Here is a 13,444-nt window from a genome sequence, read left to right as displayed (position 1 = left end):
CGACCCCTGGAGTGGCGCCTGTATATTGTGCTATAAGGGCAGCCACGGGCTCCCCCCACCCTCGGTTCCTTCTTGCCGGACAACTCAGACAGAGGGGAAGGAGGGCGGGGTGTGGAATAGACATGAGCAACACATCTCGAAGAACGCCAGTTACGGAACAGGTAACTGTCCTTTCTTCTTCGAGTGATTGCTCCTGTGTATTCTACAGTAGGTGATTCCAAGCAATATCTGTTGGAGGTAGGTAGGAGTTCACGAGGGTTCGGGACGAAGTATTGCCCTGCCGAACCCGGAGTCATCCCTAGACTGGGAGATGATTGTGTAATGCAAAGTAAATGTGTGAACTGAGGCTCACGTGGCTGCCCTACAAATGCCCCGAATGGGGACATGGGCTATGTAGGCAGCTGATGAGGCCTGAGCCCTCGTAGAGTGTGCCCTGATGATCGATGGCGTGGGAATCCCTGCCAGAGCATAGCATATGCGTATGCACAAGGTGATCCAGCGGGAAAGCCTCTGGGTGGAGATAGGCTGCCCCTTTGCCCGCTCAGCCGAGGCAATAAAAAGTTAACAGGATTTCCAGAATGGCCTAGTCTGATCCAGATAAAAAGCCAATGCCCTACACACATTGAGCGTGTAGAGGCAGCGTTCCTTGTTAGAAGAATGGGGTTTAGGACAGAGCACGGGGAGAAAGATGCTCTGCTCCATATGGAAGGTAGAGACCACCTTCAGGAGGAAAGCCAGGTGTGGGCGGAGCTGGACTTTATCCCTATGGAAAACCATATAGGGGGGTTCTGAGGTTAAGGCCCTGAGTTCTGTGACACATCGGGCCGATATGATCGCCATGAGGAAGGCCACCTTCCATGAGAGGCGCGACCAGGAACACGTGGCCAGGGATTCAAAAGGGGGGCCTCGTGAGATGGGACAAGACCAGGTTGAGGTCCCATTGCAGCATGGGGGGCCTAGCGTACAGGAATGAACAGTCAAGGCCCTTCAGGAAACGGGAGGTCATGGAGTGGGAGAAGACCAAGTGCCCCTGCACCGGCAGGTGAAAGGCCAATGTGGCTGTGAGGCAGGTGCCAGACCCTGGGCCCTAAGGGATAAGAGGTAGTCCAGGACAAACTGGAGAGGTGCAGCGGAGGGGGAAACTCCCTGCTCACTCGCCCACCTGGCAAACTTGGACCACTTCGCCACATACGTCCGACGTGTGGACGGCTTCCTGCTTTCCAGGAGGACTCGCCTTATCTGCTGCAAACACCTGTTCTCATCCTCATGCAGCCATGCTGTCAGGTGGAGCGCAGCCAGATTGGGAGAGGAGGTCCAGATGGAGTGGCAGCGCCCTCGGGGGGGGCCGCCAAGAGGCGTAGGAGGGGCCCGTACCAGTGCTGGCTGGCCCACGCCGGGGCTATGAGTGACTCTTGCCTTGTCCGCTTTCACCTTCTGAAGGACCTTGGCGATGAGGGAGAATGGGGGAAAGGCATAGAGCTCAGGAGGAACGTGTCGGAGATCGCGCCTTCCCCCATCCCTCTCCTGGAGCAGAATGGGGGAAATGCCGGTTCTGGCAGGTTGCAAACAGGTTGATCTGGGGAGCTCCCTACTCTTGGAAGAGTTGGTGAGCGACCTCCGAGTGGAGCGACCACTCGTACTGGGGGGAGAAGACATTGCTGAGGCAGTCAGCTTGCGTATTGCAGATGCCCGGGCAGTGAGCTGCTTTCAGGGAGATATCGTGGGCCATACAGAACTCCCATAGGTTCAGGGCTTCCCAGCAGAAGGGTAGAGAGCAAGTCCCACCTTGCCTGTTGATATAATACATGGCAGCGGTGTTGTCTGTGAGGACCCTGACCGCCCTACCGCGGAGATGCAGGAGGAAAGCCACGCACGCCAACCGTATCGCCCTGAGTTCCTTGACATTTATGTGCAGGGACAAGTCTGGGGTTGACCACGTTCCCTAGGTTTGCACATCCCCCATGTGGGCTCCCCAGCCGAGGTCCAAAGCCTTGGACATCAGGTCTATGGCTGAGTTGGCCTCCCTGAAGGGAACCCCTTGCAGCATATTGCTCGGGCAGGACCACCATAGAAGGGAACCCAGTATCGGGGACAGAACCGTGAGCACTTTGTCCAGACCGTCCCGAGCTTGGGAGAATTGGGAGGCCAACCATATCTGGAGCGGCCTCCTACAGAGTCTGGCGTGGCAGACCACGTAAGTGCATGCCACCATGTGTCCCAGAATCCAAAGACACACCCTCGCTGTGGTCATCGGGAAGGCCATGACCAAGGCGATGAGATCCCTTAGGGTCTCGAACTTGCCCAAGGGCGGAGAGGCTGTGGCCCTCGAGGAGTTCAGCAGGGCCCCAATGAACTCTATGCGCTGAATGGGCACTAATGTTCATTTGGTCTCGTTCACAAGAAAGCCCAGATCGGTGCATGTTGATAGGAGCAGCTCCACGTGGGACTCCACTTCGAAACGAGACTCTCCCTTGAGGAGCCAGTCGTCCAGCTAAGGGAAGATTTGTACCCCCTCCCACGTGAGGTAGGCCGCCACCATGGACATACATTTTGTGAAAACTCTGGAAGCCGTGGATAGGCCAAAGGGGAGGACCGCAAGCTGGTAGTGGTCCATCCCTACCATGAATCAGAGGAAGCACCTGTGCCCCTCGAAAATATGGATGTGAAAATATGCGTCCTGAAGGTCCAGGGCCGCGTACCAGTCCCCCGGGTCCAGGAAGGGGATAATAGAAGCCAGGGACACCATGTGGAACTTGGAACAGGTTAGGAACCTGTTCAGGTTGTGTAGATCCAGAATGGGCCTGAGACCCCCTTTTGCCTTTGGGAGCAGGACGTATCGGGAGTAGAACCCTTTGCCCTGGAACTGTACCGGTACCTTTTCCACTGCCTCCACGTGAAGCAGCCGATCCACCTCCTGACACAGGAGGCGGACATGTTCCGAGTCCCCCTGGGCTATCATGGAGGGCGGGTGATTTGGTGGGGGTGAGGTGAACTGCAACACGTAGCCCTTGGAAATGGTACTGAGGACCCACTGGTCCGAAGTTATGCGGGACCACGCTCTGAGGAAGGCAGACAATCGGTTGCAGAACACAAACTTTATTAATTGGGGGGGTCTCCCTGGCAACAGTCAAAACCGCCTCTTGCCCTTAGAGGGTCCAGACTGCGGGGCAAAGTGGGACTGCTTCTGAGACCAACGCTTCTGGTCTCTGGATCTTTTGTATGGGGGCTCATATCTGCTCCTCGCAGGTTGAGCCGCCAGAAGTGATTTGGCCTTGTCCTTAGCCAGAGGGACGTAGAGGCCCAAGGTCTGCAAGGTGGTGCGGGAATCTTTCATCCTATGCAGCCTGATGTCCGTCTGGTCCGCAAATAGCGCCTTGCCATCAAACGGGAGGTCCTACATCAGGGATTGGGCCTCCGTCGACAGCCCCGACAACAGGAGCTATGACGCCCTGCACATGGTGATTGTGGAAGCCATTGAGCAGGCCGCCGGGTCATCTGACGCCACTTGCGGGGCCACTTTAGCTGCCGCCACCGCCCCCTCTTCCGCCAGAGCCTTGAAGTCCTTCCTGTCCCGGTCCGGGAGAGGGGCTCAAACTTAGGCAGAGACTCCCACAGGTTGAAGTGGTACCTGTTCAGTAAGGCCTGGTGGTTGGCTACCCGAAGCTGGAAACTAGCAGACGAATAAAATTTTCTGCCAAAGGAGTCCAGTCTCCTGGCGTCTTTGTTTTTGGGGGTGGGCGCAGGCTGGCCCTGACGCTCTCTGTAGTTTATCGATTCCACCACGAGCGAGTTAGCTGCCGAGTGGGAATAAAGGTATTTGTGGTCCTTCGCCGGCACAAAGTACTTCCTCTCAGCCTTCTTGGATATTGGGGCTAAGGAGGCGGGAGTTTGCCACAGCGAGTTTGAGATGTTGGCAGTACCCTGATGCAGAGGCAGGGCCATGCGACCCCGTGCTGAAGGGGACAGGGAGTTAAAGAGGGAATCAGACTTGGCCTGCAGCTGGAGGTTGGATGCCACCCGCTTTAGCAGGTCTTGGTGCGCTTTGAAGTCCTCCTGCTGGACCGATGGCGGAGGCGCTGCTATGGTGTCATCCGGTGCTGGGGAGAGGGCCCGCACGAAGCCGGGCGCCTTGGTTGGTGCCGGAGCGTCGAGTCCCAGATCAGAGTCCAGGTGCGGGTCTGCCGACTTGTGACCCGCCGACTTGTCCCGTGGGCAGCTGGAGGAGGCCGATGGAGCCTGGGACTAGGGTGACCAGATAGCAAGTGTGAAAAATCGGGATGGGGTGGGGGTAATAGGAACCTATATAAGAAAAAGACCCAAAATAAAATCGGGACATCTGGTCACCCTACCTGGGCGCTCAGTCTGGGCTGGCACCGGTGGCCACGGTGCCCACTTGCACCACTGTCCTTTCCACGGGGTCCCCTGCCATTGGCCCGGCTGAGTGCCCGATGGCAATTTGTGTCCCGGTGGAACGGCGCAGACCGAGGATGGGTGGACGGGTGCCGAGGCCGAGATCGCTGAAGAACGCTCGGTGCCCCGGGAATGGTAGGAACGGTACCTGTGACGTCGTCTCCCTCGGGACCTGGATCTCAACATCGAGGACTGGTACCCACGCGACGAACTGCTTCGGTACCCATGACGGCAACGTGAAGACCGGTGCCCTGACGTCGAGGTGCCCTGGGGGAGCCTCTGGCGTGACATCTAGTCGAGTGGGAGCTGGACCAGGAACGATAACGTCTGTCCCGTTGAGAGTGGCTCCAGTACCCATGCCTTGCAGGTGAGCGTTCCCGGTGCCTACGCTCGCTGGCAGGTGGTGTAGAGGGTCCCCACGACTCCCGTCCTGACGGCAGCTCGGACGGTCTGGTCAGTGTCGAGGGTTGCTGGGAGCTGCCAGAAGAGCGGATCGCTCTGCGCGCCGAGTGGTGTGGGGAGTGATCCTCGTAGCGGGAACTGCGGCTGGCCGGAGAGGTCTGGTGGGCATCCAAAGGAGGCTTGCCTCGAGACCTGGGTCCCATACCCGGTTGCGAGCTTGGGATGGGCAGGGACGTAATGTCCTTCGCAGCCTGCACCACCTCCGGCGTCGACGGCATCCGTACCTGTGGGGATGTCTGGGCTGACGGTACCGGGCTGCTCCGCTCCACGCAAGTCAGAGGTCTTGAGCCGGGGGGGACCGAAGGCTGCCCAGTGCGGGACCAGCCTCCCCCTTATCCTTATTGCGGCGGCGTTGCGAGGCCGGGCCCTTCCCTCGCTTTCTGGAGGGAGAGCGGCGTCAACTGGTCGAAGGGGCCTCACTACATACTGACAACATGGCAGTTGGTGCCGAGTCCAATCTGCGTACCGGTGTTGGGGCCAGTGCCGACTCCATCAGGAGAGCTCGAAGTCTAAAGTCTCTCTCCTTCTTGGTCCTTGGCTTGAACGACCTGCAGATCTTGCAACGGTCACTAATGTGAGTCTCACCCAGGCAGCGAAGACTCTCAACGTGAGGGTCGCTCCCGGGCATAGAACGGCGACAAGAGTCGCACAACTTGAAGCCTGGGGCACAGAGCATGCCCCGAGCCCACTCTGACAACTGAAGAACGATCCACGAACGGTACCACTAAGGTCGAGAAGAAGGGCTGCAGCAGAGCTGGAGCACAAAGTTCCAACTACCTTCACTGGCGGTAAGAAGGAGCTGAGGGTGGCGGGGAGCCCGTGGCTCCCCTTATAGCGCGATATATAGGCGCCACTCCAGGGTACTGCTAAGGGAAAAACTTGTGGCACCGGTGCATGTGGCGAGCACGCACACCTACTGTGGAATACAGAGGAGCAATCACTCGAAGAAGAACCATTGTTACACACACTCTGTACAGGTAATAAATAGCTAGATGGTGTAAGGTACCAGAGAATTGGGCCTTGCATATTGGTTGAAAAACAAGTTGTCCTTAATGTTTGGAAACTGCATTATGTAGCTTGTCTGAACGCTACAGTGAAATTTATTTTGCAGGCTACTGTAATTAAAATGCTAACCCTGGTCCAGGTTGAAAAAGTATAGTGTTTTCCTGCACATTACTTTAAATGTAGCAAATACAGTTAATGGGCTGTTTTGTAAGTCCAAAGCAAAGTAAACTGCATCATCATAGAAAGCTTGTTTACTAGAAAATACATGATTTTTCCCATGCTTAATGCTTGGCATGGCTTGATAGGAAATGCAAAAAATGCCTGTAAGCTATCCCTTTCATCTTCAAAACATCCTTTGCATAAAACATTCTATTTAATATAACTGATTTAAACTAAACATCTTGCATGTCCTTCTAGTAATTTTACCGCTGATTCAGGCAGCTAAAGGAATGCTGCAGTAATTGCTTACTGTGGAGCTTGCTCTGCAGAAAGCATGTTAAACTGAGTTTTAAATACCTCATTTTTCCCTATCTCAAATTGGTATTTAAGATCTATGCACCATTTGGGCTACCACTTAAGATTCCAGCAGGAATCCAAAACAGATTCAGGATAATTAAGTAACTGAACAATCAAGTTTAGAATTTACACTTTAAAGGGTGCTTACATTTAAAATGCCCCCAAAAGCCTGTGGGACTCCAGTTCTAAAGGAAAATCCAAGTGCCAACTCTGCAAGCATTGGCTAAACTGACTTTATGCATGTCTGGCAAGCACTCAATATTTTCTACATTCCTGTGCCACCTTTAGCACATGCTCAGAGGGAAAGTGTGGGGAACAGTTAGCTAAAAGAAGGTAGTAAAAAAAGCAGCAGCTAGGGTTTAAACTCCTCTGCTAGGTTTTTGTTTTTGTTTTTTTTTAAATGCAGTGTGCAGCCTTCATCCTAATCTACATTTTTCTAGCCCAGTTAAATTTTGGTACAGATAGGCAAGGAGCCTCAATCTCGATGACTAAATACTGATAAGGAACTGAAATATATCTGGTCCTTTCCCAGTGATTGAGCTAGCACAGGGAGAAGGAGCCAGTAACCAGCTGTCAGTCAATAAGTAAAGTATTCAAATTAAAGCCAAGTCAGCAGTATTTCTTAAAGATGAAGTTTTCTTACATTAGCACTGGGGTCTCAAACTGGGGTTGGGACCCCTCGGGGCGTCACAAGGATATTACATGGGGGGTCGCGAGCTTTCAGTCTCCACCTCAAACCCCGCTTTGCCTCCAGAATTTATAATGGTCTTAAATATGTGTTTTTAATTTTTAAGGGGGGGTCGCACTCAGAGGCTTGCTATGTGAAAGGGGTCACCAGTACAAAAGTTTGAGAACTACTGCATTAGCAGCTAATGAAACAAAAATCACAGACATGGCCATTTTAGATGGTTTACTTTTCCCTGCTACCCTTAAACCTGCCGCCGCCTTCAATAGGAGTAACCATGTGCAAACTACTTTATCACTAGCTAACAGGTGGAAAGACAACACTTAGGAAAGAGACATCCAATTAGAGGTACCTCTTTAAACCTGAACAATTGTGCTCTGAAACTGGAGTCCTGGAGCAGCTGCCTTAAACAGTGAGCTACAACCAATACCAAGTATTGCTCCCCCTCCACAGCTGAGGGCACTCCAAACTGGTGTAAATGAAGATATCAGGTATAGTACAACTAAATTTGTGTGAGTTTGTGAGAGAAGTATTTCATGATATTGGAGGAGACCAGATTTAACTCCAGCCAGTCCAAGTAGTGCTTGGTGTTTTTCTAAAGATTTAGACAGCCCACTTTAAAATGTCCAGTGTTTAAAAGTTCTCTAACCAAACAAAACTAATTTATTAACTTAAGCTGAGGGTTGGTTCAGTCCCCAAAGTATTTTGAACTAGCCCTTCAAAGCTTTGCAAATATAAATTATCTTCAACTGAGATTACATGGTAGCTGGTACAAGCAAACTAAATATTTTAACACATGTAAATGAATACATTTAGTAGGGTTACCATACGTCCGGATTTTCCCGGACATGTCCGGCTTTTTGGGCTTCAAATCCCCGTCCGGGGGGAAATCCCAAAAAGACGGACATGTCCGGGAAAATCGGGACATGCGGGGCTGAGGGCCGGCACCCCAGGGCCCGAGCTGACCCAGGCTGGAGACGCCGGGGGGGGCCAGACTGGGCTGCACCTCTTCCCCCCACCCCTCCCTTACCTGCTTCAGGCTTCCCGTGAATCAAATGTTCGCAGGAAGCAGGGGAGGGGGCGGAGACTTTGGGGAAGGGGTGGAGTTGGGCTGGGGGCGGGGCCGGGGCCCTGGCCCTGTGGAGTGTCCTCTTTTTGGACACTTGAAGTATGGTAACCCTACATTTAGGAACAAAGCATATAGGCCAGTTGGTCTCCCACAGCTGCTCAAATATCTTCGGATGCAATGACTGAAAAAGATTTTGGAGGTCATGGATAGTTCTGTGAAAACATCCACTCAATGTGCAGCGGCAATCAAAAAAGCTAACAATGCTGGGACTCATTAGGAAAGGCATAGATAAGAAACTGCTGCTATATAAATCAATGGTACACCCACATTGAATACTGTGTGCAGATGTGGTTGCCCTATCTTAAAAAAAGATGTTGGAATTGGAAAAGGTACAGAAAAGGGCAACAAAAATGATTAGGGGTATGGAACAGCTTCCATATGAGGAGAGATTAATAAGATTGGGATTTTCAGCTTGGAAAAAAGCTGACTATTGGGGGGGTAAGTATGATGATGACTGGCATGGAGAAAGTAAATGAGGTGTTATTTACTCATAACCCAACAACTAGAGGTTACTAAATGCAATTAATAGGCAGTACGTTTAAAACAAAGAGAAGCATTTCTTCACACACCACACAGTCAACCTGTGGAACTCTTTGCCAGAGGATGTTGTGAAGGCCAAGCCTTTAAGAGGGTTCAAAAAAGAACTAGATAAATTCATGGAGGATGGTGTTCCTAGCCTCTGTTTGCCAGAAGCTGGGAATGGATCACTTGATGATTACCTGTTCTGTTCATTCCCTCTGAAACACCTGGCATTGGCCACTGTCGGAAGATAGGATACTGGGCTAGATGGACCTTTGGTCTGACCCAGTATGGCTGTTAACAGCTGAACAGGAGGTTCCAGTGCAACACTGCCTAAAAGGGCTGCTGTGATCCTGGGATGCATAAATGGGAACCTCAAGTGTGAATAGGAAGGTTATTTTACCTCTGTATTTGGTGCTGGTGCAACCACTGTTGGACTAGTGTGTCCACAATTCAAAAATTATGTTGATAAACTGGAGAGGGTTCACACAAGAATGACTGAAGGATTACAAAAGCTGTTTTATAGTGACTGAGCTCCTTATAGGTTAACAAAGAAAAGGTTAAGGAGTGATCTGATTAGTGTACAAGTATTTACAGGGGGGAACAAAGATTTAAGGCTCTTCCATCTAGCAGAGAAACGTATAACCATCCAATGGCTGGAAATTGAAGCTAGGCAAATTTGGACTGGAACTAATGTGTACATTTAACAGTGAAAGTAATTAACCAAGTGTCATGGATTTTTAAAATTAAGAGTGGATGTTTTTCTAAAGATATACTCTCAGAATTATTTTGGAAGTGTTAGTGCCTGTGTTTACAGGTTGTCAGGCAAGAAGATTATCACAATGATCCCTTCTGGCCTTGGAAGCTATATGCTTCTGAAGTTTATCACAGTCATCACACTCTGCCATTATTGTTGATTCCTGCAGAAATAGGAGGAGAGAATGATTCCAGGCCCCTATTTTGTTAACTTTTCCCTTGCAAATAACCTGGACTCGTATGTTTCTTTGACGTTTTCTAAAATTACATTCCAGTTGATTTGAGGCTCCAGAGTGAGTGTGAATGTATCATCAATTTTAATCTACCTATATGTAACTACTAAATAGAAGCCTGTAATGCAAATAATAAACACTAAAAGTGTTCTGTAGTGGTAAACTAGGGTTACCATTCGTCCGGATTCTGCCGGACATGTCCAGCTTTGAGTTAAAAATTGCGTCCAGGGGGAATTTGTAAATGTGCAGATTTCCACCCCATGCAGAGCGCGCGCGGCTGACAGGGCAGCCAGCCGAATCGTGCCACTCACACGGGGCTCTGATAGCCAGAACCCCTCCTCCACTTCCCCCTCGTCTCCCCTGCAACTTGAGATCACTCCCCTCCTCCCTGCATTTGCAGATCGCTGGCCGTTCGCATCGGGCCTCCGGCAGTCTGGAGTTCCTCCCCCTACTCCCCCTCCCCTGCTGCAGAGCACGCTGCTCTGCAGCACTCTGTTCTGAGCGGCACGGTAAGGGGACCAGGGGTCGGAGAAGAGGCAGGGAGGTTCTGGAGGGGGCAGTCAAGAGACAGGGAGCAGGGTTGGATGGGTCGGGAGTTCGGGGGGGGGCTGTCTGAGGGTTGGGGGTGTAAGGTTTTGGGCAGTCAGGGTACCGGTAGGGTCCTAGGCGGCAGTTAGGGTGGGGGGGTCTTAGGAGGGGGCAGTTAGGGGACAGAGGGATTTAGATGGGTCAGGAGTTCTGGGGGGGGCTGTCAGGGGGTGGGGAGTGGTTGGATGGGGCGTGGGAGTCCCTGGTGTCTGTCTGGGGGTGGATAAGGGTTGGGGTAGTCAGGGGACAGGTAGGGGGTAGTGTCCTAGGGGGTCAGTTAGGATGGGGGGAGGGTCTCAGGAGGGGGCAGTTAGGATGGGGGGAAGGTCTCAGGAGGGGGCAGTCAGGGGACAAGGAGCAGGGAGGCTTAGGTAGGGGGTGGAGTCCTGGGGGGCAGTCAGGGGCACGGGTCCCAGGAGGGCGCAGTCAGGGGACAAGGAGTGTGGGGGGGGAGGGTTGTGGGTTCTGAGGGGGGCGGGAAGTGGGAGGGGCAGGGGTGGGGCTAGGGCAGGGCTCCTCCCATCCTCTTTTTTGATTGTTGAAATATGGTAACCCTAGGTAAACCTACATGTTTCTGAAAATAATTAAGTATTGAGATCTAAGAAAGTGAAGATTTTGTCCCTCTGCCCATTAACTTTTTTATAAAAATACTACCACGAAGTTCAGTAGTTAAAGGTATATCTAGTTTCAGTACCTTAACATTTTTTATTAAACTACAATATCAAATCACATTGATGGCAGGGAGAACATCGCTGAGTTCTATTACCAGTGCATATTTCAGAAAATATGATTGAATCAGTGGCCTCCATAGTTTGCCGAGGACAGGGACCCATTTTGAACAGATTCCTTCGTATGAAAAAATGCAGTAGAAAAGTTTTATACAAAACCAGTAAAGGGTAATTGTTACCAAATGGGTAAATTAGGTCATGGAGGGAATCACTTCAACTGCAATAGCTTCTCTCCAATATTCAATGGGAGACCATTCAGAACCGGACTCACCTGTAGTAGTTCAACTTACCAATGTTTGGTGTTTCCTAGCGAAGTTATGGAACACAGCAAATACTGAAATTTGACAGTTTTTAAGTAGCACCCATTGAAGTGTGACTGCCTGTTCATAAACCCGCACAAATATTGTGTACTACTCCTTCATTTGTGAACTTACACTTGGTGATGCACACACTAATACAAATGTCTTTTTGAACTGTACTACTGAGTTATAAAAAGCTGCTTCATCTTCTAGAACAAACATTAATAGAAAGTAGCAGAAGAAACATTCTATACAGGAACAAGTAAAAAAAAACCTTTGAACTTCAGGCAAAAGTTAATTACACCAGGTGAATTTAAAAAACACAATCAAACCTCATTTTCTAACATTTATACAACTATTTCTCTAATTTCCAAACCACTGCTTAGCACAGTGGGTTGAAATTTCTTGATGGCACAGACATTACCACCTATGCCCTTCCAAGCACATTTTCCCATGAACAGATCATATTGTATCTAAGTCAACATCTCTTCCAACAACACACTGCTGATCTGGTGGACGGTTGTACTAGAGATACACAGGATAGCGTCAACCAGTCTTCATCTGATATTTTTCAGATTTCAGTAGTATATTCTGAACAGTAGGAACACAGTAAAGAAAAAGTTGTCTATTTCTACCACTAAGAGACCAAACTCTTTGCAAAATAAATGAAGGCAAGGGGGTAATTTGCATTCAAGATAGGACTGACTTGTATGTTTTCCCTATGTGATGAGTCTGGGGCAAGGTGTATTTTAATATAATGTTCTCATGCCCAGCCAGCTGGGGGTATGCTTCATACAGATGTTTGACAGTTTATCAGCTTCTTTGGGTTGGCTTAGTAACACCCATCCTTCCAGGAATCATCAGCAGTTGTCTGACTGGTCTTTGCTGACTGAGGAAATCTATTTTAAAAACACAAAAAAGTCAACACATCAGACAGCTTGATACATTGGGGTACATTTAAAAAAAAAAGCAGCAAGAAATGAAATGCTCATTAAAGCATAAGAAACCTGCTCCAAGAAACATATTCGTGCTCTAAGTTTTGAGACTGAATGCTGATATTTTTGCTTTTACAAAATCCATCTATCACAGAATTTTAGCACCTGCCCTACAGTCATGCCTTATAGTTCATAGTTCCCTGTTACACTCACATCCATTAAAGCCAGTCCCGTGTTTTGTGGCATGCTAGTGCAAGAGACAGGAAAAACTCTGCAGCAGGCTCAGGTAATGTTGAAAAAGGCTTTAAAGGTAGACATAGCAGCCATGGTCCATCTAGCCCAGTATCCTGTCTTCCAACAAGTGCCAGTACCAGTGGCAGATTTAGAGTTAGTGGGGCCCTTCCTTGGGACTCAGCCAAAAAAGAAAACTCTCTCTTATCTCCTCCCACCTTTTTTTCTTCATTCTCCTCCTATAAGTAATAGGAACTAAATGAAAATAAAGTGAAGTACCTTGATTTTTTTGTAGTCTAACTTATTTTTCCACAGACCACTTGAAAATCACTGAAGGTCTCGGCAGACCACTTAATGATCTTTCCAAATACTGTTTGTACTGTTAGCTAACTATTGTAAAGAGCTTTGGATAAGAGCGCTTTATAACAAAAAAAAAAATTAAAAAAACATTGGGGTGTGGAGTCTGGCCAGGATTTAGGGTGCAGGAGGGGGCTTAGGCCTGGGGGTGCAGGGTCTGGGAGGAAGTTAGGGTGTCTGAGCAGGTTGGGGTGCAGGGTCTGGCCAGGAGTCAGGAGGGGGCTCAGGGCTGGGGGTGTGGAGCACTCACCTGAGGCAGCTCCCATTTGGTGTGAGGGGTGCATGGGGGTGGTGGGGGTGCAGGAGTCAGGGAGGGCAGGGGGCTGGGTGTGTGAGGGTGGTGCACGAGTCAGTGCAGAGGGCTGGGTCGTGGGGGTGCCTTTGCTCTGCCCTGCCCCGATTCCACCCCCTTCCCCAAGGCCTCATCCCCACCTATTCTCCGCCTCCTCCCCCGAGCATGCTGCGGCCCTGCTCCTCCTCCTCCCTCCCGAAGCACCAGCAAATGGCTGTTCGGCAGGGGGAACAGCGCTGGGGAGGGGGAGAGGCAGGAAAGTGGCACGTTTGGGGGAGGAGGTGGAAGACGAGGTGCAG

The 13,444-nt window shown here is 50.5% G+C and overlaps 1 protein-coding gene across 6 annotated transcripts in view; it reads right to left on the bottom strand.

Annotated features, from left to right (window-relative positions):
- Positions 1-10,967: 10,967 nt before the first annotated feature.
- The window catches only part of LOC101935985 (SLAIN motif-containing protein-like), a 98,389-nt gene continuing 95,912 nt past the window's right edge, over positions 10,968-13,444 (bottom strand). For all 6 annotated transcript variants that reach the window (XM_065556258.1, XM_005311322.4, XM_005311326.5 and 3 more), the window contains one exon: positions 10,968-12,229. In XM_065556258.1, coding sequence (XP_065412330.1) covers positions 12,163-12,229 — 67 coding nt within the window. In that variant the 3' untranslated portion in view covers positions 10,968-12,162. The remainder of the gene's footprint in view (positions 12,230-13,444) is intronic.

The sequence above is a fragment of the Chrysemys picta genome, chromosome 9 (genome assembly GCF_011386835.1).
Source record: "Chrysemys picta bellii isolate R12L10 chromosome 9, ASM1138683v2, whole genome shotgun sequence".
NCBI classification, from domain to species: Eukaryota; Metazoa; Chordata; order Testudines; family Emydidae; genus Chrysemys; species Chrysemys picta.
The sequence above is the reverse complement of the archived record's forward strand: the minus strand, read 5'-3'. Positions and strand labels throughout refer to the sequence as shown.